The sequence below is a fragment of the Cydia strobilella genome, chromosome 9, assembly GCF_947568885.1.
Source record: "Cydia strobilella chromosome 9, ilCydStro3.1, whole genome shotgun sequence".
In the NCBI taxonomy this organism is placed as follows: domain Eukaryota; kingdom Metazoa; phylum Arthropoda; class Insecta; order Lepidoptera; family Tortricidae; genus Cydia; species Cydia strobilella.
Genome location: NC_086049.1, coordinates 2152213 through 2179614, shown reverse-complemented (window position 1 = coordinate 2179614; position 27402 = coordinate 2152213). Strand labels below are relative to the sequence as shown.

The following is a 27402-nucleotide window of genomic DNA, read 5'->3' as shown; positions in this document are numbered from 1 at the left end:
GAATTGTGACATGGATGATCAAGTTAAAATTACAAAGATTTTTGTTTTTAACTAATTGCTCGTTTTAGTTGTAAATGCAAATACCAAAAATATTCACAGTTATTTCAGTTAGGCTTGATTTCTTCCTACGCTGACATCGGTCGCTGACGTCGGATGCTGACGACGACACATTTGCCTATAACCAACCGGTCAGCTTTGCATCAGCAGTGGTGTACAGCGCGTCAGCGCACCGACGCACGCGGCGCTGACGAGCGAGACCAACGCGCGCCATTAGCGGCGCGTATAGTTTGAACATATGTCTGCCTGCCTGAACGCGTGCCACGCGCTGACACAATGGCCACGCGCTTAATCACAATGGCCAAGCGCTCGTTTAAAAGAAACAATGGCTTTTGTTGAACAGATTAGGGTCTTTGGCGTAAAAATCCTTTAAAAAGATTCAAACTATAGCAATGCCTGCCGCGGACGTCAGGTTCGCTGTGCGGTGGCCCATAGAACATTGTGTTAATTCGTACGTTCGACCGACGTCAGCGTAGGAGGAAATCAAGCTTTATAAACACTGGAATTTCCTTTGTAATAATTCCACTATCATCATCATCATAACTTAAGAGCTTTGCTCTTGTCGGTGGAGTAATTGCCAACCCTTTCTTTCCTGAGCCAGTCTTTTGATTTGCTCGTACGACGCATTCTTTTTCACTTGCCTTTCCACTGCCTCTCGTCTTTTCAATTTTGCCTTCCAAAATGTTTATGAAAAAGTTATGGACACTGAGACGAAAAGACAGAAAAATGTGGAAGCTTTTGAAATGTGGTGTTGGCGGAGGATGGAAAGGATTAGTCGGACCGAAAGAAAGACGAATGAAGAGGTTTTGAGTATGGTAGGATAAAGACGAAGCTTATTAAATACCATAAGGAATAGGAGAGGCAAGATGTTAGGACACCTGATACGAATAATTCCACTAACCTCCTGTTATTTGTATAACAGCTAGATTGTGATTTAAGAGTCGATTTTGGAGCAAAAATTGAAAATTTATAGATTTAGTCGTTGAAATTATACACGTTTTGTTACGTAATATCTAAATAACAAGTATTGATTTCTATTAGCACGTCTTCTCATCTTGCCTTTTAATAATGAGGTCGCGAGCGTGCGTCACCGGTAATATATGAAAAAAAGGGGCAGTTTTTAAAAATTCATCAAAAATTTATGGTGGTAAATTATATAAATTGATGTATAAGAATAGTTTCAGCAAATGTTGTAGATTGTTTAAGTATCAAAATTACGTTGAAATTAAGTCGATTTTCAGAGAAATTGTCATTTGTTTTAAAGTAATTTCTGGAGAAAATTGATTTCGTCTAACTTTAATTTACACTACTTCAAAGTCATAATAATAAAAATGTAGTCTGATAAACGACAAGTACAGGATATGTGTAATACAAAATTACCATGTTTAGCCGTCCAAACTTTACGAAATTTACAAATAAGAGCGACAAAATCAGTGCTTTACGCGCGTTTACCTAAACGTCCATCAGAAAAGCAAACATTACTAATTTAGCGAGTCTGTTTTCAAAAAATTGATCTGATAAAAGATAAGATAAGAAGACGTGCTAATAGAAACCAGTACTTGTTATTTCAATTAGGTAACAAAAGGTGTACAATTTCACCGACTAAATCTATCAATTTTACATTTTTGCCACTAAAATCGACACCGGCCTCTTAACGAACAGGTGAAAGTGGCCCCCTGGAACACGACGCGCGCCTACATCCAGGCCATGCGCGGCAAGTGCCTGCTGCAGCTCACCGGGCCCGCCGACCCCACCGGCTGCGGCGAGGGCTTCTCCTACGTGCGCGTGCCCAACAAGCCCACCCAGCAGCCCGCGGACGAGGCTCAGCCGAAGAGGACCGTTACCGGGACCGATGCGGACTTGAGGAGGCTTAGCTTGAATAATGCTAAGGCGCTGTTGAGGAAGTTTGGTGTTCCTGAGGAAGAGGTTCGTATAAAGTTTGGTATATAGTGCTATAAATGTTGACTGACTGGACCGGGTGCGATAGCTTCTACGTGCGCGTGCCTAATAAGCCCACTCAGCAACCTACTGAAGAGGCTCAGCCTAAGAGAACTGTTACTGGGACGGATGCGGATTTGAGGAGGCTTAGCTTGAATAATGCTAAGGCGCTGTTGAGGAAGTTTGGTGTTCCTGAGGAAGAGGTTCGTATAAAATTTGGTATATAGTGCTATAAATGTTGACTGACTGGACCGGGTGCGATAGCTTCTACGTGCGCGTGCCTAGTAAGCCCACTCAGCAACCTACTGAAGAGGCTCAGCCTAAGAGAACTGTTACCGGGACGGATGCGGATTTGAGGAGGCTTAGCTTGAATAATGCTAAGGCGCTGTTGAGGAAGTTTGGTGTTCCTGAGGAAGAGGTTTGTTAACATTTTGGATATATAGTGATACTAGCTTTTGCCCGCGACTTCGTCTGCGTGGACTTAGTAACCCCGGCAAGAGTAAAAATAGCGCCTAGAGAAAATCTTATAGCAATTATTCAATTGGAGCATATTATGCACACAAATTAGCAGACACTTCATTAATTATCTCAATTCCACCCCGCTTTTTACTTTCTTAAGGGATGATTTTCGGGATAAAAACTATCCTATGTCCTTCTCAGGGACTCAACCTATCTCTATGCCAAATTTCATCTAAATCGATTCAGCGGTTTAAGCGTGAAGAGGGAACACACACACAGACAGACAGACTTTCGCATTTATAATATTAGTATGGATTAATGTAAAATGATCGGGTGCGATAGCATCTACGTGCGCGTGTCCAATAAGCCGACACAGCAGCTAGCCTACTGATGAAGCTCAGCCAAAGAGATTATTACGGGGACTGATGTGGATCTGAGAAGGAACTTGAATAATGCGAACGCGTTGTTGAGAAAATTTGGTGTTCCTGCGGAAGAGGTTTGTAACATTAAATTAAATTAAAATCATACTAAAAATACTGGGCGAGTGAGGTTGATAAGATGTATTTTAAACTAATCGAAACTAAACTATCGTGAGACATATTTCAAAATATTTAGATCACTACGGTTTCACGTCGATTTGGTATTTTTAGTCGCTTTTGGCGACATGTTTCGGACTCATCGGGAGTCCTTCCTCAGGCACCAGTGTCCGCGGCTGCTGTACTCCGTGCACTAAGTATTTTAAGCTGTTTATTATGTAGTAGTTTTTTCGTAAGAGATTATTAATAAGTTCTTCCTTTTTCTCGATAGATTAAGAAACTGTCTCGATGGGAGGTCATAGACGTCGTCAGAACGCTATCGACCGAAAAGGCAAAGGCGGGTGAGGAAGGCATGACGAAGTTCTCCAGAGGAAATCGTTTCTCAATTGCAGAACATCAAGAAAGGTAAACGTTATTAATTAATTATTAACTATTTATATTAGTTGCATCTTTTACTAAATTATAACTTAAAAATATTTGCATACCGTAAATACTTTAGACACATTTTATGATAAGTGATTTTTATTTTACAATCACAATTATAAAATACTTCTAAGGCTATGAGGCTTATTATTATTATATTCATTATTTAAATTTATTGGATTGTGAATTTGTGATTTCATTGTTGAAAGTTTTGTTTTTATTTAACACATAGCTATAACGATGGTACGTACTAACAATATTGTATGGAATTTTGAATGTTTTGAATCATATTTTAGAATACTTAACTACAAGCCCAACATGAAAACCCACTTCATACTCATTCTCATTACAGATATAAAGAAGAATGCCAGCGTATATTCGAGCTTCAAAACCGGGTGCTGGCGAGTGCTGAGGTGCTTAGTACGGACGAGGCGGAGAGTTCTGTCAGTGAAGAGTCTGACATGGAAGAAATGGGCAAAAATCTCGAGAACATGCTGGCTAACAAGAAAACTACGGAGCAGGTTGGTCACTTTTTTATTTCACGTCGGTAGGAAAAAATCCTAAAGTTAACACTTACCGTGTAACCTGTGAAATATTACTGTATATATAATATTAATGTTGACAACTGACAAATTATATTCGTAACAGTCTATCTGAAATCTGAATGTCTAAGTAGTGTCTAACTCCCGTGTGAGATAATATTCTGCTGTGCTGACCTCTTGTCATGTTTTAGGGGAATTGTGCATGATCTTTATTATATGGTGGTGTTTTTTTTAATAATATGGCCCTTATACTATCATTCTACAAAAAAAGTACACTTACGCCACAGAATAAGTAATAGTATTATCATACAGAACGGCCACGCCCCGCCCCGCCCCGACTCGAATTACCTCGCCCCGCGACAGCAGATTGACGGCCGTTTGCCGGCCGCTCAGTACTATTTTTAAGCAACTTACTCACACTATGACGCATGACGCGTGTACAGGCGTGCCGTTCACGCATAGAAACGCGTGATTTTTGATGTATAACGTGGCCGCCCTTTTGCCAAGCGCTTACTTTACCAACTAACTTATCTGACATGTATGTTGCAGTTGTCTATGGAAAGGGAGGAAGCTGAAAGAGCTGAACTACGGAAGATGATTCTCGGTCAAGACAAGAAACCGCAGATCAACCAGCAGGATCAGCAGCAGATTTCCAGTCAAGGTATAGTTTTTTAGGGTTCCGTACCTAAAGGGTTAAAACGGAACACTATTACTAAGACTCCTCTATCTGTCTGTCCGTCTGTCACCAGGCTGTATCTCATGAACCGTGATAGCTAGACAGTTGAAAATTTCACACACAGAAAATATACAACAAACGTGATTTTTTCGCCGTTTTTTGCGTAATGATTGGTAATTCGTGCGCGAGACCGACTCGCACTTAACCTGTTTTAAATTATTTATTTTGTGCTGTTTTTGTCTAAAATAATCTATTGTCCATTAGGCACTGTGTGAAGTGACAATAAAAACGTCATGTTTATAAGTAGAGCAAAGTTAAATGCAAAAAATCATTTGGAAATATTCCCTTGACATCATCAACTTTCTAATATTTCCCAGGTCGAGTCCTCCGCATAGTCCGCACATTCCGCAACGCGTCAGGCCAGCGCTACACACGCGTCGAGTTTGTACGGAAGGCCGCCGTAATAGAAGCCTACACCAAAATCCGGTCTACAAAAGATGACGCTTTCATCCGACAGTTCGCGACTATGGACGAAACTCAAAAGGAGGAGATGAAACGAGAAAAAAGGAGGATTCAGGTAGGCTTTTGACTATATATTCCTTATTTAGTTCTCAGAGACGAGGCGGCTTTTCTCACTATATAGTCTGTGAGAACAACGCCAGCGCTACACCCGCGTCGAGTTCGTACGGAAGGCCGCCGTATTAGAAGCCTACACGAAAATCCGGTCCACCAGTTTCTTTTTTTTACAGTTTTTACCTATTTTTTGGCTAGTGTATAACATTCCCGCACCCAAAATCCGAGGTATGCTGATAAAAACTGCACGCTTAAGTAAGCACCTCGTTTTTTTAGCATTAAACGAGGTTTAGACTAGCAAGAACATGCATGCAATTTAACTGTATTCAAAAGTTTGATCAGATACCGCAATGTAACGAAAATTGCATGCAAGTTTAGTTTAAGTTTAGTCGTTTTTTTTAGCATTAAACGAGGTTTAGACTAGCAAGAACTTGCATGCAATTTTCGTATTCAAAAGTTTGATTTCTGCGGTATCTGATCAAACTTTTGAATACAGTTAAATTGCATGCATGTTCTTGCTAGTTTCTCGTTTAATGCTAAAAAACGAGGTATAGTTTTACTTCCTCAAGTCACGCCGATCGCGCTACTTGCGCAAGTAGCTTTGCGCTGGCTTTTCTCAAATCTCTGTTTACACGACGCACCGCACAAATCTGTTAATCGCACTGTGTGCAAAAATATTTGTTTTTCGTTTGCCGTCATTGACTTTCTTATGTTGATGATTTTTTCGTACTGTTACATGTATTTTTGCAATGACTACTAATATAAATGATTGTTTTAGGAACAACTGAGACGTATCAAACGAAATCAGGAGAGAGAAAGACTGGCTGGCAATGTTACTACGCCTGGCGTATTCAATACTGACAGTGAGTACATTTTGACTTTATCTAAATAGTGTCTTTTTTAATTATTTTAAACCGGGTCACTCACGTATTATTAAGTCGAATAGCTTGTCGAGCTATTAATTGCGTTTAATATGTTTGAGTCTCACGGGAGTTTTATAGTGTCTTTTTTTTTTCAACTAATTTTAAAGATTTAATTTCATTTTTGATTAAGGTTCACTATGTTTTATGTCCATTGCTTTCCGCCAATTCCGCAAAAATCCGAGAAAGTGTAAAATACAGATTTAATAGCTAACGTAGATGTAGGTTTTTTAGTAAGGCTCAATAAAGACTTTTCCATAGATTTTGCATCTCTTCTAAAATCAATATCACCTTTTTTTCTCGGTGTTGGAATGCTGTTACGCATTTCCCCCCTGACCTGAGGTGGGCCCATTATGGGGGATATGTGGGACTCTCACCTCCCAGCTCTTTCCATTGAGAAAAGAGGGAGAGGAGCTAACCCACTAAACCCACCGGCGTTTCCCACAATATGCAGTTTTGGGGGGCCCTCCCCAGAATCAATATCACCTAGCTAAATATATCTCCAATAAAATAATATTTGTCTTGTGTCGTAACAGGCATGAGTATGTCGTCATCCAACGACTTGGGATCAGCGTCTCCAGGACTCATTCCTTTAGGCCAGATTAAACAGGAACCGGACCTGCACACCCCGTCCCGTCGGCGAGCTAAACTGAAACCGGACTTGAAGCTTAAGGTAATGATCATGCAACTCACTAGACAACCCACGTGGGTGGTCAAAATTCTTAACTCATTTACTGCCAGTGAGCTCCTATTAGGCGGGTTCTCGTTTCGTAATCGCTTTTCGGTACAAATCGAAAATAGTTATTTACGATACAAGTGCGGAAAAGAGGAAATTCGAAACGAGTGGCGATAAATTAAAACACGATCGCAGGGAGTGTTTTTAAATCGACACGAGTTGCGAATTAGCTATTCGCACGTGCATTGTACAAAGTTTTACAGTACATACATATGCACGAAAAGAGCTTTTTACGCACTAGTGCGAGAAAGTAGCACCATATGTACTGTAAAATACGTTATCGGCTACAAGCTTAGATCATAGCACGCGCTGTATACAATAGTGTTTTAATTACAAGTTTTTTATTAACTTGCAATGCATGTTCATTTTCCCTGTTCATTTGGGAGCCCTGTGCCCTGTGGCCTCGGTTCTAGAAAAAACAGGCAGATTATAGAGAGACGCCCGTGTTGAGGCGTTACTGTTGACGCCAACCAACCCCGTACGTCTCTCACAAGCTATTTATGTTTGTAAGGGTCTAATCCACTTCCTGACTTCCAACGAAGTTGAAAATTTGCATACATATGTAAGGATGACAATGCAATATTACTAACACATATGGGTGTATTAGGCCTGAAATAAATGACAATTTAATTTAATTTAATTTAATTTTAATATTATGGTACCATCGAGCCGATCTGATGATGGAGACAGGAGGTGGCCATAGGAACTCTGTTATAAAACAACGAAACCTAATTGTGTTTGGGGTTTTTAGAATTGTCTCGATGAGTATTAGTTGGCTGTGGAAATAGAAGCGATAACAGCTTGTACCAAAAATAAATTCGTTGCCAAAAACTAATTTGCATTTTTAAATCACGTGCCGTACTTAGGCCACAAAGGACTAATAAATTCCGTGTAAACACGATTATATAAAATATTATTTCCATTTAAGATGGCTTCTAATTTGTTTTTTATTCCTAGTGCGGCGCATGCGGCCAAGTAGGGCACATGCGTACGAACAAAGCGTGCCCTCTATACACCGGGTCCATGGGAGGGGGACCCTCCTCCCCCCCGGAAACGGACGTCGAGCCCATTCCGGAGCCGGATGAAGAAGACACCGGATATGTCGACGGGGTCAAACTTACCCTGCCCACTAAGGTTATGAAGGTAAGCACAAATATTTAGGTCGCTCCTTACTTTGCAAAAGTGCCCATAACGACCGTGGCAACGAGTCGGAACGGCTCATGTCTCGTATAACTGTTGGCAGGAGAGTTGAGGTTAATGATTATACAGTTACGATGGAGTAATTGCCAAATATGATAGCGACTAAACGAATAATAAAGATGTAATTTATGGGTCTCCGGCAAGTTCGGTTCTCCATACAAACGTAGTTCCGCTCTTTTTTTAAAACTTGCTCTGAAACTTTGTACTTACAATAGGATAAGGTATAATATATCTATGTCTGTAATAAGTTTATACTTCAGATACCATAGTTAAAAAAATACAGCGAATTTAAGTTTTTGATACAAAACTTGTTTTTGCTCTATTTAGTTTGTTTTATGAACTGGAGCTATATAAACTAATTTCAGACCTAGATATACATCATGTCATTATATGTGCAAAGTTTTATTACAATCCAACTTGTAGTTTTAAAATGAGAGCGGAACGACGTTTGCATGGGAAGGTGAAATTCGGCCGAGCTTGCCGGGGACTCTTAAGGGCACGATATAGCAAGAAGGAGAATATTTTGCCGCTCCGGGTCGTTCCTGCTGCAGAGGTTGTCCATTGCGGTTTAACGCGGAAACGCATCAAGCGTGATGGGCACCTTTGCGTCGAGAGCGATGCGACGTAGGTTTTTCGAATAGTTTTTATGGGTTAGTTTAGGTTTAGTTTTATTTATAGTTAAGTTTCTTGCTAATTTATTTCTTACTTCTGTATTTTTATGATGAAATGAATTAATGTCAGTGTCTATTTATTGATTAATTGTGTCGTTTTCAAGCAAAAGGTACCAAATCGTCGCTTGCCATAAGGACGCTCCGACGGGTTTTTCGTATAAAGACGCAAGCAATTTTCGTCGTTATGGTAAGCGACAATATTGTACGTTCTGATTGAAAATGTCACAATGAGTATGTAAGGACTAGCTAATTGAAACAACGACATATTGGAAGTGTTCTTTATTCACTAAAGCGCTATCCTACTCTAACAATATTGTTTTTATATATATCTATCGTTATTACTCTTAAGGGGTTATCACATATCGATTGTGAGTATTATGGTTCGACCTGAATATCGACTTTGCCCTTACAAGTACTCTGTTTGTCGTAAGCAAACCGCCGACGAGCTGAAGCGTCGCGGCGGCGGGCGCCGCGGCGAGGGCCGGCCGGGCGCGGGCGGTGCGGGGGGTGCGGGGGGCGCGGGGGGCGCGGGGGGCCGCAAGCAGCGCCGCGGCACGCTCACCGACTCCTGCGACTACTTCGTCAAGAGACCGGCAGAACGACGAAGAACTGACCCACTAGTCACTCTGTCCTCGCTTCTGGAGGATGTGTTGAGTCACATGCGGCATCTACCTGATGTTCAACCCTTCTTGTTACCCGTCAATCCTAAGGTAAGTTTAATTTTGGAAGACTTTTGTGATCGTTATAAGCGAACGAGTCTTGTGACTACTTCGTAAAAAGACCGGTCGGACGAAGGACAGATCCGCTGGTCACTCTGTCTTCGCTTCTGGATGATGTGTTGAGTCACATGCTGAATCTACCTGATGTTCAACCCTTTTTATTACCCGTCAATCCTAAGGTAAGTTTAATTTTGGAAGGCTTTTGTGATCGTTATAAGCGTACGAGTCTTGTGACTACTTCGTAAAAAGACCGGTCGGACGAAGGACAGATCCGCTGGTCACTCTGTCTTCGCTTCTGAAGGATGTGTTGAGTCACATGCGGCATCTACCTGATGTTCAACCCTTCTTATTACCCGTAAATCCTAAGGTTAGTTTAATTTTCAAAGACATTGGTCATTGGAAAACTTCAATACTTGGTAACTTTTTCTTTCTCTTCTAATTAGGGTTCCGTACCCGAAGGGTAAAAACGGGACCCTATTACTAAGAGTACTCTGTCCGTCCGTCTGTCTGTCTGTCACCAGGCTGTATCTCATGAACCGTGATAGCTAGACAGTTGAAATTTTCACAGATGATGTACCTATTTCTGTTGCCGCTATAACAACAAATACTAAAAACATAATAAAATAAATATTTAAGTGGCGCTGCCGTTACGTAATGGTACGGAACCCTCGCACTTGGCCGGTTTTTTTTTAATTATTGTAAATAGTGACACGGAACTGAAATCGAGTTCTCGGACTATTTGGCCGAGCGAACGCAGGCGCAGAGTCGCCCACTCTCACCTGGTAGGTTGATTTGCTTGCACGATATTAAAAAATGTGCTGGCCCTGGATTTATTCTGGACTGGTTCTTTGACCACTAATATGTGACAGTTATAGATGGAATCATTTCAACTGACCTCATGCACTTACCTGTTTACTCAAAGAGTCTCAAGAATACAATGCCATTGAGTGGTAAACCACAAATTAGGATAACTACCTCGTAGTAAAAGCAGATTATAACCGCCTTGAAATGTTAGTTATAAATTAACGACTCTATTTTTTAAACAATAGACTACAAAATACATTAACTAAATAATGGCTAACATAACTTTATTTGCATTTTACAACCGTCGACACCCAAAACGAATGCACTCTGTAGAAAACCATTTGTTACAACATGTTTTTAGACCATTTTAACCCCATTCAACAAGGAATAAGGTTAAAAATTCAATATACATGCAATTATTATTTATTTATCGTATGGCATTATACACTGTGTTTTTAGTATTAACATGCAAATCATAACTTAAATTTAGCATTCCGTAAGTAGTCGATAGCGTCGCTCGTGAGGTCTTTGAAATCCATGGGTGACCCGTCATACTTGGTTATGGGGCATTCGAAAACCATGTGGTGCACAGTTTGTTTAAGGGTCTCCGCAGTCGCATTTCTCAGCATCAGTCCAACCCCATTTTTTACGCAGGTAAGCGCAGTGACCTATTCCGGTTCTTATACTGTTTAAGGAACACCAGACACGACGGGCCTCTTTGAAACCACGCGGGAATTTACGGGGATCCAGGTGAAATAGGTCTGTGGTTTCGTTTTTTGCTGCCCACTCCTCTAACCAGGCGGTTTGGACGTTCCAATCAGTCGAGGGATCGTGCACGAGTAAGGCATGCAATGCACTTCTAACTTATTTTGTAAGTAACTAATCGGCGGCTACGAGAACAAAAGCAGATAATAGTATTGTAATAATACAATGCCATTGTGAGTACAGGTAAGTGCATTAGCTCAGTTGAAATGATTCCATCATTATCACAATGCGTATCTTGCCCTAAACGACTGGTGCCGTACAGTGCCATCTACTTGAGCTGTTAACTATGCTGTATACTAGGTAATCATGAACACTTCATATAGGTTTCATTGTAAATATGATTAAGTACACGTACAGGTATTGATGTTTTGATTTTTTTTCTAGTTGGTAGCAGACTATTACCTCATCATATCTCGCCCGATGGACTTGCAGACCATCCGCGACAACCTGCGCCAGAAGCACTACCATAGCCGGGAGGATTTCCTCGCCGACGTCAACCAGATCGTCGAGAACTCGACCTTATACAACGGTAATACGGCTCACTTTACAATGTGCATAATAATAATGATATACACGGTGGCTAAAAATTAAGTATAATTCCAAAACCTCCCTGGCAACTGGAATGCACTTATTTTTTTGCCAACCTATATAGGCAGTTTTTTTTATTATATTATGTCAGCGCGACTTCGAGTAGTATAGTTCAAGCCATGCTACGCTGAGGGGTCTATAAGTATGCTAGGCACAGTGGCGGATTTGCAGTCTTTGCCGCCCTAGGCCTCAGGCCCTGTAGCCGCCCATTTTGAGTTATTTCTTGTTATCAGCAGCAAATTTGTCACAATTTGCCGCCCCTAATATCTCGCCGCCCTAGTTAGACCTTAGGGCAAATCCGCCACGGCTAGGCATGTAGGTATACACTAAAAAAAGCCGACCAAGTGCGAGTCGGACTCGCGCACCGTGGGTTCCGTACTTTTTAGTATTTGTTGTTATAGCGGCAACAGAAATACATCATCTATGAAAATTTCAACTGTCTAGCTATCACGGTTCATGAGATATACAGCCTGGTGACAGACAGACGGACAGCGGAGTCTTAGTAATAGGGTCCCGTTTTTACCCTTTGGGTACGGAACCCTAATAACTAGCAACACTAGGTACTTTTGTCTGATGTAGGTGCGACAAGTAGCCTGACGGTGGCGGCGCAGCGGATGCTGCAGAGATGCGTAGAAAAACTGGCAGAGAAAGAGGAACAGCTGATGAAGTTGGAGAAACAGATCAACCCACTGCTCGACGACAATGATCAGGTAAAGTTGTCGTCAATAGAACTTGCAAATAATGTAGACAAATGTGTCGTTTTCAATCAAAAGGTACCACATTGTCGCTTATCAATTATTATTATTATTATTAAGCCATTTCGTTTCCCATCTCAGGTTATTTGCTTTACTGTTTATTTGTTTCATTATCATTTTTTTGGATAGGAACCCCTGTCTGGGTATAGGCCTCCTCCAGTTTTATCCAGTTTTCTCTGTCTTTTGCTTGGTTTAATAAGGTTGATTTAAAATTGAAGCTATATGGAAATAGCGCCTTATTGACAACCGACAATAAGTACCCTTTTGATTGAGAATGGCACATATGTGCTAAGGTTTGTACTCAGTACCGGGAGTAAACCCTAATATGTACATATATATTATTTAAAGCTAATTATCAGAGCAATCTATTGATGTTAATATTATTCCATAATAATTTTGAATTATTATACAGATCAAATTTAATACTAAGAATTTCACAAAAAGACTGTGTGTAAGTGCTTGTTGCAAAGCAATAATAGTTATTTGTTATACAAGGGTGCAAAGTTGTATTTTACCCGCGAGTGTTTCAACACACGAGAAGTAAAATACATTTGCACCCGTGTGTAACACAAAACTTTTCCCCTCACTATAGCGAGGAAAGCGCAACATCCACAGGCGTTAGATCATCTTCATCACTGGAATCACTAATTTTTTTACGATATTATAACAGAAAACACTAGAAATTCTGATTTTAACGTGAGTCGGTGAGAAGAACAGTAAAAATTTTGTTGACAATGTTGACATTTCTGTTCTGACGTATGAAATGTCAACGATGCGTTTTGAAATTGCATCGACTCAACTTGTGCGTTCAGAATTATATTTAACATCATTATAAAAAATCTAACGTTTCTTATGGAATTTTAAGGTTAAAATTATTAAATAAAGCTAAATTTGGTATTTTTTATTAGATTCTCAAACCATTTATTTAATGATAATTAATATCGAACGAACCATTATTATGAGCGTTTTACGTTTTGTTATCTGTCAAGCTACTTAAACACGCTCCATCCAAGGTCAAATTACTTTCCCCACTAGTGGATAAAATGCGTTTTTCCCCGCTTGTTTTAAAGGATAATAGACGGCTTTCCGAGCTAGTGAGGGGAAAAGTATATTTGAACTGAACTTTTTTACGTCGGTGGTTGACAATGTTTTTCTTACAGGTGGCGCTGTCGTTCATTCTTGAAAACTTGCTGACTACTAAGCTTAAGGTGATGCCGGAGGCCTGGCCGTTCCTCAAGCCAGTCAATAAGAAGCAAGTTAAGGACTACTATAATGTTATCAAAAAACCGATAGACATGGAAACCATGGGGAAGAAGATACAAGGTTAGTTGTTGCTCGTTGTCTTTCATTCGACAACTTTACTACGAAACTTAGATAAAATTAGAAAGTTTTAAGTTAAATTTACTAAAAACTGTAATAGATGTCATATATTAAAGAAAAAGTGACGAAGCCCTCCAGTGGTGAAGGCCGGATTCGAACCGGCGTCTTTAGCTATCGCGGCTAACGCCATGAACCCCTAGGCCACCCCGCCACGGCGGTGCCCGTCCGAATTTCTCGACTATATGCCATCTTAGTAAGACTAGGCGTCTTTGACCAGCTCTAAGGGCAAGCAGTGCGCGCTTGCACCTCCTAAACGAACTCCTTACGGATTTACGTTGTAGCGAGAGAGACTGGTGCTGCCATCTATGAACAAGTTTGGGAACAAATCAAATTAAATTAAATTTGTTCATAGATGGCAGCACCAGTCTCTCTCGCTACAACGTAAATCCGTAAGGAGTTCGTTTAGGAGGTGCAAGCGCGCACTGCTTGCCCTTAGAGCTGGTCAAAGACGCCTAGTCTTACTAAGATGGCATATAGTCGAGAAATTCGGACGGGCACCGCCGTGGCGGGGTGGCCTAGGGGTTCATGGCGTTAGCCGCGATAGCTAAAGACGCCGGTTCGAATCCGGCCTTCACCACTGGAGGGCTTCGTCACTTTTTCTTTAATATATGACATCTATTACAGTTTTTAATTTATATATAGTAGTGTGACTACTTTAAAAAACACAAATCAAAATATTTAATAAAATAATTTGATTTGTTCCCAAACTTGTTCATAGATGGCAGCACCAGTCTCTCTCGCTACAACGTAAATCCGTAAGGAGTTCGTTTAGGAGGTGCAAGCGCGCACTGCTTGCCCTTAGAGCTGGTCAAAGACGCCTAGTCTTACTAAGATGGCATATAGTCGAGAAATTCGGACGGGCACCGCCGTGGCGGGGTGGCCTAGGGGTTCATGGCGTTAGCCGCGATAGCTAAAGACGCCGGTTCGAATCCGGCCTTCACCACTGGAGGGCTTCGTCACTTTTTCTTTAATATATGACATCTATTACAGTTTTTAATTTATATATAGTAGTGTGACTACTTTAAAAAACACAAATCAAAATATTTAATAAAATAATTTGATTTGTTCCCAAACTTGTTCATAGATGGCAGCACCAGTCTCTCTCGCTACAACGTAAATCCGTAAGGAGTTCGTTTAGGAGGTGCAAGCGCGCACTGCTTGCCCTTAGAGCTGGTCAAAGACGCCTAGTCTTACTAAGATGGCATATAGTCGAGAAATTCGGACGGGCACCGCCGTGGCGGGGTGGCCTAGGGGTTCATGGCGTTAGCCGCGATAGCTAAAGACGCCGGTTCGAATCCGGCCTTCACCACTGGAGGGCTTCGTCACTTTTTCTTTAATATATGACATCTATTACAGTTTTTAATTTATATATAGTAGTGTGACTACTTTAAAAAACACAAATCAAAATATTTAATAAAATAATTTGATTTGTTCCCAAACTTGTTCATAGATGGCAGCACCAGTCTCTCTCGCTACAACGTAAATCCGTAAGGAGTTCGTTTAGGAGGTGCAAGCGCGCACTGCTTGCCCTTAGAGCTGGTCAAAGACGCCTAGTCTTACTAAGATGGCATATAGTCGAGAAATTCGGACGGGCACCGCCGTGGCGGGGTGGCCTAGGGGTTCATGGCGTTAGCCGCGATAGCTAAAGACGCCGGTTCGAATCCGGCCTTCACCACTGGAGGGCTTCGTCACTTTTTCTTTAATATATGACATCTATTACAGTTTTTAATTTATATATAGTAGTGTGACTACTTTAAAAAACACAAATCAAAATATTTAATAAAATAATTTGATTTGTTCCCAAACTTGTTCATAGATGGCAGCACCAGTCTCTCTCGCTACAACGTAAATCCGTAAGGAGTTCGTTTAGGAGGTGCAAGCGCGCACTGCTTGCCCTTAGAGCTGGTCAAAGACGCCTAGTCTTACTAAGATGGCATATAGTCGAGAAATTCGGACGGGCACCGCCGTGGCGGGGTGGCCTAGGGGTTCATGGCGTTAGCCGCGATAGCTAAAGACGCCGGTTCGAATCCGGCCTTCACCACTGGAGGGCTTCGTCACTTTTTCTTTAATATATGACATCTATTACAGTTTTTAATTTATATATAGTAGTGTGACTACTTTAAAAAACACAAATCAAAATATTTAATAAAATAATTTGATTTGTTCCCAAACTTGTTAAATTTACTAATTTTTTGTTTTTTTATGAAAAGGGTTCGAAACGTCGGGATGTATTATAAATTCAATATACGCGATATAATCAGTTTTCATACTTTTATTTCATGAGTAACTATCGCGGTAACCGAAGACAATATTACACTTGATATAATTTTTTTAATGAATATATGCGTTTTTTTTTTGTATAACTACGAGACATCACGATTTATATATATATTTATATATATATTTATATATATAGTTTTTTTATGTAAAAGATATACACTCTTTAGGTTATTTGATACCCTAATATGAAGATTCACTGAAAACATATTTTCTGTGATTTAATCCGTTAGATTACACTTTCTATTTGTGACGTTCCACGAGTAAAGGTACCTTAATGGCGGTTGGCTTTTACGACGCGTAGCAACGTATTAGTATTGGAACGTCGTGAAGCGTGATAAGTTTATACAAGTGTTGTTTCATTCACAGCTCACAAATACCACAGCCGCGCGGAGTTCCTGCGCGACATCCAACTTATTGTAGATAACTGCAAAGCCTACAACGGACTCAACTCACAGTTCACGAGGCAGGCCGAAGCCATTCTCAAGGTCACCCAAGACGCGCTTGAACAGGTCGGTTTTGAGTATAGTATCAAATACGTGACATGCAACTTATTGTAGATAACTGCAAAACCTACAACGGACTCAACTCGCAGTTCACGAGGCAGGCCGAAGCCATTCTCAAGGTCACCCAAGACGCGCTTGAACAGGTCGGTTTTGAGTATAGTATCAAATACGTGACATGCAACTTATTGTAGATAACTGCAAAACCTACAACGGACTCAACTCGCAGTTCACGAGGCAGGCCGAAGCCATTCTCAAGGTCACCCAAGACGCGCTTGAACAGGTCGGTTTTGAGTATAGTATCAAATACGTGACATGCAACTTATTGTAGATAACTGCAAAACCTACAACGGACTCAACTCGCAGTTCACGAGGCAGGCCGAAGCCATTCTCAAGGTCACCCAAGACGCGCTTGAACAGGTCGGTTTTGAGTATAGTATCAAATACGTGACATGCAACTTATTGTAGATAACTGCAAAACCTACAACGGACTCAACTCGCAGTTCACGAGGCAGGCCGAAGCCATTCTCAAGGTCACCCAAGACGCGCTTGAACAGGTCGGTTTTGAGTATAGTATCAAATACGTGACATGCAACTTATTGTAGATAACTGCAAAGCCTACAACGGACTCAACTCACAGTTCACGAGGCAGGCCGAAGCCATTCTCAAGGTCACCCAAGACGCGCTTGAACAGGTCGGTTTTGAGTATAGTATCAAATACGTGACATGCAACTTATTGTAGATAACTGCAAAGCCTACAACGGACTCAACTCACAGTTCACGAGGCAGGCCGAAGCCATTCTCAAGGTCACCCAAGACGCGCTTGAACAGGTCGGTTTTGAGTATAGTATCAAATACGTGACATGCAACTTATTGTAGATAACTGCAAAGCCTACAACGGACTCAACTCGCAGTTCACGAGGCAGGCCGAAGCCATTCTCAAGGTCATCCAAGACGCGCTTGAACAGGTCGGTTTTGAGTATAGTATCAAATACGTGACATGGAACTTATTGTAGATAACTGCAAAACCTACAACGGACTCAACTCGCAGTTCACGAGGCAGGCTGAAGCCATTCTCAAGGTCACCCAGGAGGCTCTTGAACAGGTCAGTTTTGAGTATAGTATCAAATACGTGACATGCAACTCATTGTAGATAACTGCAAAGTCTACAACGGTCTCAACTCGCAGTTCACGAGGCAGGCTGAAGCCATTCTCAAGGTGTTTTGCGGTTGTTATTATATAAAGAATACCTCCTTGCCATTATACTTCAATTCAATATTCAATTATATTCCCTCTCAAGACCGTTATAATCATCATAAACTAGTATTTAAGAGTTTTAAAAGATTCACGGTTAGTTTCACTAGAACCCCCCGTGAACAAGATGCATGTAACTACGTCGAAATATAATAATCAGTAGTAAACGAGTATTTATTTAGCATTAAGTAGAAACCCCTACGAACGATGCTATTAAGCTTAGAAACAAATTAAAAGAGGAAAAAATCACTGTCTTAGGTGGGATTTGAACCCACGACCACTGGATCGCTAGCCCAGTGCGCTGCCACCTGAGCTACCAAGACCTTACTCAATACAGCGAATATTTCCACCAAAATATCCACACGCACACAAATAACACATAAATTTAAAACTAGTATGAGTTTTGAATGATTCACGGTTAGTTTCACTAGACTTATATTGACAAATACAAATACAAATACGAGTAATACAAAAGGTAATCACGGTCTATATCCCGGTCAATATAAGTCTAGTATTTGTTGGACAAAGAGATCCTTTGGCCACCATCTGACTGATGCACCATTAGATCAGCTCCGTGCTATCATATTATTGTAATGTCACTAAAAACTTAGGCAGTATGCTAATTTCAACTCGATCAAACACGGGGCAGCAAGAAAATCGAACTTACAAGATTTGAATCAAGTATATATTTGAAAAGAAACACTATTTATTTATGAAATAAAACTATGAAAACGGATTATATCGCGTATATTGAATTTATAATAACCAGCCTTAAAGTTTGTAGTCTATGATTGTTCATTATTTTAGTATGTGGGTATTTTTGCACTTTGTAATTTTTCCTCAGTCACCCGTTGACCACGAACGCTGTAAAGAGTTCGAAACGTCGGGATGTATTATAAATTCAATATACGCGATATAATCCGTTTTCATAGTTTTATTTCATGAGTAACTATCGCGGTAACCGAAGACAATACTATTTATTTATTTATTTAATCGTATGGCGATATAGTCACATAGGCAAAAATTATGTACAGTATATTATTTTATAAGGCAACATCCAAATTTTGCAAACACTGCACAGCATCGGCCGTCAGGTCTAATAGGTCATCCGGGCTACCCGAGTATGCGCGGAGTGGGCACCGCTGGAGGATGTGCTCCATGGTCTGGTCCAAGAAACACTATACAGCAGATATATGGAGTGAAGCTAAAGCCCGGTTCACATTTGTCTGACGTGTTGTGTTGTGTTGTGTCGTGACGCATATCGGTTTCATACATTTAATATGGTTGCACACAACACGACACGACAGACAAATGTGAACGCGTGTAAAAGCGTAGGTGTTTTCTGTGCTGCAAGATAATTTTTGTTAGTGTATTCTCAAAAGTATGTATGTAAAACCGTGTAATGGCTGGATGCGGGTGGCGCAAGACCGGTCATTGTGGCACTCTGTGGGGGAGGCCTATGTCCAGCATTGGATGTCCTCTGGCTGATATAATGATGATGCTGATTCTCAAAAGTTTATATAAAACCTTTAGCATAGAGTAACTTATACTAGAGCGGTACTGTCATAGTAAATTTTGTAACCCCAGTAAATTCACTGCCATCTGTCGACATACTTTAAAACTAAAAATGAAGATTTATAAAAATACGATAGAATGTATTTAAATATAGATAAATGATTTTTTTTATTTGCATTAATTATTTTTATGATTTTGACCCATGTTCTTTCACTGATATGCGTTAAAATTGTTAAATAACAAACGAAACCGTCAACGCCATCTATTCGACTGTAGGCCAAAACTGGTAGCGCCCTCTGAACGAGAATCAAATTTTCTTGATTTTCGAGGCACGTTTTTTCCTTAGACTGTATCTATTTATTACGGAGTTATATCTATCTTTGCCTTTAGTATAGAAAGGTATGTTGAGATGGTTTGGACACGTGGAAAGAATGAGTGAAAGAAGGCTAACAAAGAGAGTGTATAAGGGAGAGGTAGAAACGGGAGTTGGAAGGGGCAGACCTCGGCGGACTTTCTCTGATCAGATCGGGGAAATCCTGAAGAAAGGCCAGGTCAAGAGCACCCTAAACCGGCGAGCGTGTATGAGAAATGTTATAAAAGTGAAGGAAGCGAAAGAGGTATGTCAGGATCATAGCAAGTGGAAATCCGTGGTCTCTCCCTACCCCTACGGGAAATAGGCGTGATTATATGTATGTATGTATGTAGTATAAAAATAAAAATGCTCATAATTTTCAAAACAGTTCGGTGAGAACGTGAGCCAACTGGAGACGAACATAGCTCGCGTACAACAAAAGATGTTAGAAGAGGCAGAGCAGTCCGACGAACCTGAGGAACCGCCGCCGCCAAGCGACGAGAAACGCGGCCGCGGACGCCCGAGGAAGTACAAGCCACCCAGGACATCAGTTGATGGTATAATATTGCTTTAAAAAAATACTAATAGTACTTTTAAGATTTTTTCCTTTGAATGTATGTTAAGGTCTATTTACATGCCAATTTTCAACGCTGTAGGTGGTCTGTAACTGTCTTATAAGTTATGATGATGCGTCAATGAGTCAGTATCAATAGGAAAACAGTACGCAACCCGAGACTGCGTAATACGGACAGCGCGCCGTCCGAGAAAGTTACCAGAGGTTTCAGTCGGCGGTAACTATCTGTCTCTGTCGAACGCGAACAGAACGAGTGTAACAAAAGATGTTAAAGGCAGAACAGTCCGACGAACCTGAGGAACCGCCGCCGCTCAGCGACGAGAAACGCGGCCGCGGACGCCCGAAGTAGTACAAGCCACCCAAGACATCAGTTGATAGTATAATATTGCTTTTTTACACCAAATATACAGTTTTTCCCATTTTTTTAAATGTTTCCTTTGCATGTTCGTTAAGGTCTTTTTCCATGCCAAATTCCAAGGTTCTATGTGCAAGTGCCATAAAGGATTTGATAATGATGAGTCAGTATCGATAGGAAAATAATTCGCCACCCGAGTCTATAGACGACTATAACACAGAAGGCGCACCGTCCGAGAAAGTCACCAGATGTTTTAGTCGACGGTAACTATCTGTCTCTGTCGAACGCGAATATAACGAGTGCAACAAAAGATGTTAAAGGCAGAACAGTCCGACGAACCTGAGGAACCGCCGCCGCCCAGCGACGAGAAACGCGGCCGCGGACGCCCGAGGAAGTGTAAAGCCACCTAGCACTTCCGTCGACGGTAACTATCTCTGTCTAACGCGAGCTTCTAGGTTTTTAGGGTTCCGTACCCAAAGGGTAAAAACGGGACCCTATTACTAAGACTCCGCTGTCCGTCTGTCACCAGGCTGTATCTCATGAACCGTGATAGCTAGACAGTTGAAATTTTCACAGATGGTGTATTTCTGATGCCGCTATAACAACAAATATTAAAAACAGAATAATATAAATATTTAAATGGGGCTCCCATACAATAAACGTGATTTTTTTGCTGTTTTTTTCCGTAATGGTTCGGAACCCTTCGTGCGCGAGTCCGACTCGCACTTGGCCGGTTTTTTTTGTTACATATATATACATACATAGGGCCAATAAGTCCCTTCTAGGTTTTAAATATGAGTCAGTGAGTCAGCTGGTATACATTGAAAAGTCATGCAAATGTATTTTTTCTCAGGAGCCACACCAAGGAAGCGAGGTCGACCAAGGAAAGACCAGAATAGTTTGGAAGAAGGTAAACTGCTAAACTATATCCTATTTCTTTTTACACGATGTTTGTGCCCATTACAAATAAACGTATGTTGTGATGACAGTATTGGACTAAGCATTTGAATTAGTGACACGCATTTTCCCTTAGAAAAAGCATACACCGTAAAAATATGATGTATTATTATGATGGTATCCGATCCTGATAGAACATTACAACTTTATTATTGATATCCTACAAGGGAATTTAGCTATTTCCTTCGAAACCTCAACCTTCGTATGTATAGCTTGTCAAAGGACTGTCTCATTTCAAACATAGACAGAGAGAATCATACTATCTTTGTCTTATCTAGTACTAGCACCCAAAAGAAAATGATGAGTATAGTTTTCTTTGTTCTTATTTACTGCCAATTTGGTTTGACCAACTATATGTATTATAAAAAAAAATATGGAGATACCAAGTTTGGGCCGCTTATGTTTTGCCCACGGTTGATAGGGCCTTTTTTCATTTGACTTTCTTTTATTAAAATTTTTCAATTACCCTTATTATTAGATCCTAACGGAATTCGCCCATTTATCAGGTTGATGAAACTTCCCATCACAAAGGTAAACAGGCAGGCATAACAAGTAACAATATCGCTTTTACAATAGTATTATTCTATTACTTTATTTTAGTGTCTCTTGACGCAGATCTGCAATACTCGGACAGCGGCAGCTCGGGGCTGGAAGAGGTGGAGACAAACGAAGATACTATGGTTCAGCTCTCTGTTCGCCCAGGTAACTTTAACTATTACTCTTATCAAAGACGCCTAGTCTTACTAAGATGACATATAGTCGAGAAATTGGGACGGGTACCGCCTTGGCGAGGTGGCCTAGAGGTTCATGGCGTTAGCCGCGATAGCTAAAGACGAATCTGGCCTTCACCACTGGAGGGCTTCGTCACTTTTTCTTTAATATAAGACATCTATTACAGTTTCTATTTCTCTTATTATGTTAACCTCACTTTGAAAAACTCCAGCACTTTGAAATATCAAAAACCTCTAAATCTCAGGCGTGTTTGACTTTTCATATGTTTTGTATGAAATTACGTGTACGCAGCTCTATATATGGTGAAGGTGGCAAGAAAGGGTAACTATTCTGGCAAAACGACACGATGTTGTTCGAAACGGGTTAAATATGCAATTAATTATAGTTTGGCGAGAGAAACACCATAACAGGTTAGGCAAATAAAATAAAAAAATGTGTGTGTGTAATCTTTACGCGCGATTGAAGTTAAACTTCTTTGACGATGACGTTTATCGCTATGTTGGCACTTTGGCGTGTGTCCTATTGTGCGTGTGTCACTACTGAGCGTTACTTCGAAAAAAAATCTGAGACCCTCTAGTCGCGCCTAAAGAAGTTTAAAGTGCATGCAATCGCATGTGAAAAATAAGTTATTCTTTTACAAATGTGGTGAAAGTTTGTTATAATACTCACATTAATAGAGAATCATTTGTTATCAAGCATTTTTTATTTTATTTTATTTTTTATTTATTATAAACTGATCGGCGATTGGCCCTAGTCACACCTGATGGAAAGTGAAGACAGGGCCTAAGATGGAGCTCACCGGTTCAGTAACAGCCTATTCACTCTTGTTTTAAAGAGACCGATGTCATATTGATCAGGGAATACAGATGGCGGGAGCGCATTCCATTCCTTAGCCGTCCGTACCAAAAAGGAGGAGGCAAAACGTTTCGTCCGAACGATTATAGTACTAAGAAGCCGATTTTTGGTTTTTGGTCCTATTTGGAGACACTTATGATAATCTCCGATTGCGTTTAACAGAATAAATACTTAAAAGACAATTTGTGATTACCACAGAAGATGACTCAATGGTAGAGCCGTTCGACACATCGGAGTTCCTAATAAAGCGCGAGCCCGTCGAGCCGCAGCAAGACTTCGTCGACCTCGACCAGCATTCGTCGCAGTACACCTTCCCTACTGTCATCAAGGTATGTTGACAGACGACAGCCGTTCGGTACATAGTTTCTAATAAAGCGAGCCCGTCGAGCCGCAGCAAGACTTTGTCGACCTCGACCAGCATTCGTCGCAGTACACCTTCCCTACTGTCATCAAGGTATGTTGACAGACGACAGCCGTTCGGTACATAGTTTCTAATAAAGCGAGCCCGTTGAGCCCCAGCAAGACTTCGTCGACCTCGACCAGCATTCGTCGCCGTACACCTTCCCTACTCTCATCAAGGTATGTTGACAGACGCTAGCCGTTCGGTACATAGTTCCTAATAAAGCGAGCCTGTTGAGCCCCAGCAAGACTTCGTCGACCTCGACCAGCATTCGTCGCCGTACACCTTCCCTACTCTCATCAAGGTATGTTGACCTACGATAGCCGTTCGATACAGAGTTCCTAATAAGTCAGTCTGCCTCTTTCGCTCTCATGAAATGTTCATTTAGGGTATTCAAAGCAGAGGGCCTAGCTATGATAACATTCGTACATCAACAAACGCCAAACATATAGACAAAATGTATCGGGAATATCGGGATGACAGATGCTACGAAAACTTATTTCCATACAATATTTAAGTATCGATTGTCATATTGGCTAGGCCCCAGGCAAGTAGCATTTCATATTCCCTTTCGCCAAAAGTTAAATAAAGTAAATATTTGGCAATTAATAATTTTTTTATTGACAATAACAACACCATAGTCGTTTCACTTGGCAAATATTTGTAATACAATTATATCTTTCTGTTAGCATACTCAACAAAAGTATACGCAATATTTGCCAAAATATTGAGCCAAAGCCAACTAAAGTGCCACTTACAGTGTGTTGACTCAGTCACATCTACAGACCCTGCAAGTTGAGGAACGAAGTACTCGGACATTTCAGGAACTTTTCACAGGAAATGAAGGAAAGTTTTAATTTTGATCCCCATATAAAAATATGAGTTGCCGAAATTTTTCATGTGGAAATTTCGCAGTTTTGGAAACTTTCCCACGACACATCAGTATCAGATCAATATCGTATAATATGTTACGATTCTGAATTTTTGCGTAATATCATTTGGGCAACTATCTGCACATACACGGCATATAAGCACTCACCTCGTCTTAGTCTCGTCAAAGATAGATATAACTCCGTAATAGATGGATACAGTCTAAGGAAAAAACGTGCCTCTAAAATCAAGAAAATTTGATTCTCGTTCAGAGGGCGCTACTAGTTTTGGCCTACAGTCGTATAGATGGCGTTGACGGTTTCGTTTGTTATTTAACAATTTTATTGCATATCAGTGAAAGAACATGGGTCAAAATCATAAAAAATAATTAATGCAAATAAAAAAAATCATTTATCTATATTTAAATACATTCTATCGTATTTTTATAAATCTTCATTTTTAGTTTTAAAGTGTGTCGACAGATGGCAGTGAATTTACTGGGGTTACAAAATTTACTATGACAGTACCGCTCTAGTATAAGTTACTCTATGGTGTCGTGTTCTGCGATAACTACAGTTTTTAACGATGACATTCATACTTATGTTGTTGACGTGTCCAGGAGGAGCCAATCGAACCGGACATGCACATGGAGCCGCCCATGATGGAGGGTTCTTCTATAGAACCACCGCAGTTCAAAGAGGAGCCGCCTGAGAACTGGCAGGTTAGTATCGGTGTACACTCGTAACTGGCACGTTAGTATCAGAGTAATGGGCTGTCCATCAATCACGTCATACTAAGTAAGGGGGCCCTGAAAAAAAAAACAGGAATGATCACTGATGATGGGGAGTATGGACGCGACGAGAATTTCGTGCATTGACCCACCCCACCACTTCCTATCTCCATCGCACCCGCATAATTACGCGCGATAGAGATAGGAACAGACGTGTCAATGTACGAAATTTAGAGTCCTTACTTTATATGAAAGCTGAATTTCTTTTTTTTTCAGCCTGATCCTGCTATACAGGATGATCTCCAAGTTACAGACAGCGAAGAAGAAGCCGAAGACGGGTTATGGTTTTAAATATATCATTCATTTACCTACTGGAATATAAAATACAACTAGAGTGAAACCAAGACAAGTCTGCAATGATTTTGGTAGCACACGCTGTGCAAGTGTTATTTATATGTCAAGAGAAGCTTGACATTTAAAACAACACTTGCACTGCGTGTGCTATCAAAATCATTGCAGACTTATCTTGGTCTAACTCTATTATGGACAGATGAACAGATGAATAACTTTGTTATTTACCAATGATTTATATTAAGGTGATAAGATTAAATGAAATAAATAGTTTGACATGTACTCTAAGTTTTTAGTTGATACACAATAAAATATTTAAATATTATCTGCTTTTTCTATTCAATTCCTAATATTACAAAACTATGAAAATGGATTATATCGCGTATATTAATAAGGAAGATGGCTTTTCTCTACCACCAGCTTGGGATCCGGTAGTCCATCTAATAAAGGAACAAGCGAGACATAGACTGTGAGACCTTTGTGTTGGATGATGTTGGACATTCTGAATATAATATGTTTTGAAAAGATGTGTCCCGCCGAGTTTGTTGCCGGTCCCATATTGGGATACCCTCCTACAATTTAGGAGGGAATTAAATCTTCTCAGATCAGAGGTGGAGCCGGCGTATCTTTATCGCGTATATATAATAGTTATATTGAGCTTATGAACCGATTTTGCATGTACAACCAGCCTTAAAGTTTATAGTTTATGATGGTTCATTATTTTTGTATGTGGGTATTTTTGCACTTTGTAGCTTTTCCTCAGTCACCCGTTGACCACGAACGCTGTAAAGGGTTCGAAACGTCGGGATGTATTAATTGTAACTTAATTTGCTATCTTACTATGCTTACCCTAAGTTTGACATTAAAGTTACTCTTAGAAAAAATATACCTTATGGATGGCTTTATCCACGTGATGAAATTGCACGCCGGATGGGTCGGCAGATCTTGCAACTTACATGAGGGCTTTGCAGGAGTTGCAACAGTAGGCCGAGCACATGATTGGCGCGACAGTATCTCGCCGCGAGATAGACTACCCGTCTTTTACTAACTGTATGAATTACAGGGGGACGGGTAGTATGTCGCGGCGAGATACTCTCGCGCCAATCATGTGCTAGCCCGGCAGGGCGCGTGGGTAGCTCACCACAAATCAAAACCTCGGACTTTCTTCATACATTATTTTATTAAAAATAGTCTGAGAAAATGGACTTTTATTTTAACATCACAGCTGACACATATTGGTTAATTACTTAATTAAAGGACAGAGCAAGGTTTACATGGCAAATCGATTGGACGCCATGACGGAAGAGGAAAGGTGTCAAAAACCATAGACTTATATAGCATTCTATAAGCATAGACAACTAGACATCAACATCAACATCAAAAGTTTATTCAGCAAATAGGCCACAGGGGCACTTTTACATGTCAATTTTTACAAACAATAAAATTAATCCAAAATTACAAAAAACAATTACATAAATATAAATGTTAAATTACACAAGAAAAAAAACTAATAAAAACTATACAATAAACAGAAGTACTAAAATTGTTTAGAGATGTAAAAGTCTCTAGGTGTCAGAGATAAAATGTATATAATAATAAAAAAGATCATCAAATTATCCAGAGATGTCTGGGCCTCCAAGACTTGAATTGTTATATAATTAATAAAAACACAAGATATTAAATCAGACATTAGATTAAGCGACGCATTAGATTAAGTTCAAGTAGATGGTGTAAGGAGATTATATACATATTCTAACAGAAATAACTGTCACTTTTTAACACCGCGGGATAGAAAGTGACGGACACCGTTTTATCACGCTGTTACATAGACGAACGACCATTATACCTATCCGTACTGTAGAGGTAAACAGACATCTGCGGGCTTAGCACGGTAGCATTTTTATCGCCTGACACCATGCCTGTCACGTTCTAACA

General features: G+C 40.4%; 1 protein-coding gene and 1 non-coding gene across 2 annotated transcripts in view; one reads left to right on the top strand and one right to left on the bottom strand.

Annotated features, from left to right (window-relative positions):
- Positions 1-25550, top strand: part of LOC134744109 (transcription initiation factor TFIID subunit 1) — a 45475-nt gene extending 19925 nt beyond the window's left edge. The window contains exons 18-36 of the mRNA XM_063677802.1: positions 1720-1983; positions 3262-3395; positions 3766-3934; positions 4505-4616; positions 5009-5208; positions 5983-6067; positions 6661-6797; positions 7818-8003; positions 9163-9441; positions 11404-11548; positions 12187-12317; positions 13523-13685; positions 16389-16531; positions 20032-20200; positions 21426-21482; positions 22145-22231; positions 23315-23445; positions 25006-25107; positions 25393-25550. Coding sequence (XP_063533872.1) covers positions 1720-1983; positions 3262-3395; positions 3766-3934; positions 4505-4616; positions 5009-5208; positions 5983-6067; positions 6661-6797; positions 7818-8003; positions 9163-9441; positions 11404-11548; positions 12187-12317; positions 13523-13685; positions 16389-16531; positions 20032-20200; positions 21426-21482; positions 22145-22231; positions 23315-23445; positions 25006-25107; positions 25393-25467 — 2769 coding nt within the window. The 3' untranslated portion in view covers positions 25468-25550. The remainder of the gene's footprint in view (positions 1-1719; positions 1984-3261; positions 3396-3765; positions 3935-4504; positions 4617-5008; positions 5209-5982; positions 6068-6660; positions 6798-7817; positions 8004-9162; positions 9442-11403; positions 11549-12186; positions 12318-13522; positions 13686-16388; positions 16532-20031; positions 20201-21425; positions 21483-22144; positions 22232-23314; positions 23446-25005; positions 25108-25392) is intronic.
- Positions 18027-18099, bottom strand: Trnaa-agc (transfer RNA alanine (anticodon AGC)). The gene has a single exon. It is a non-coding gene; the product is annotated as a tRNA-Ala (tRNA).
- Positions 25551-27402: the final 1852 nt, after the last annotated feature.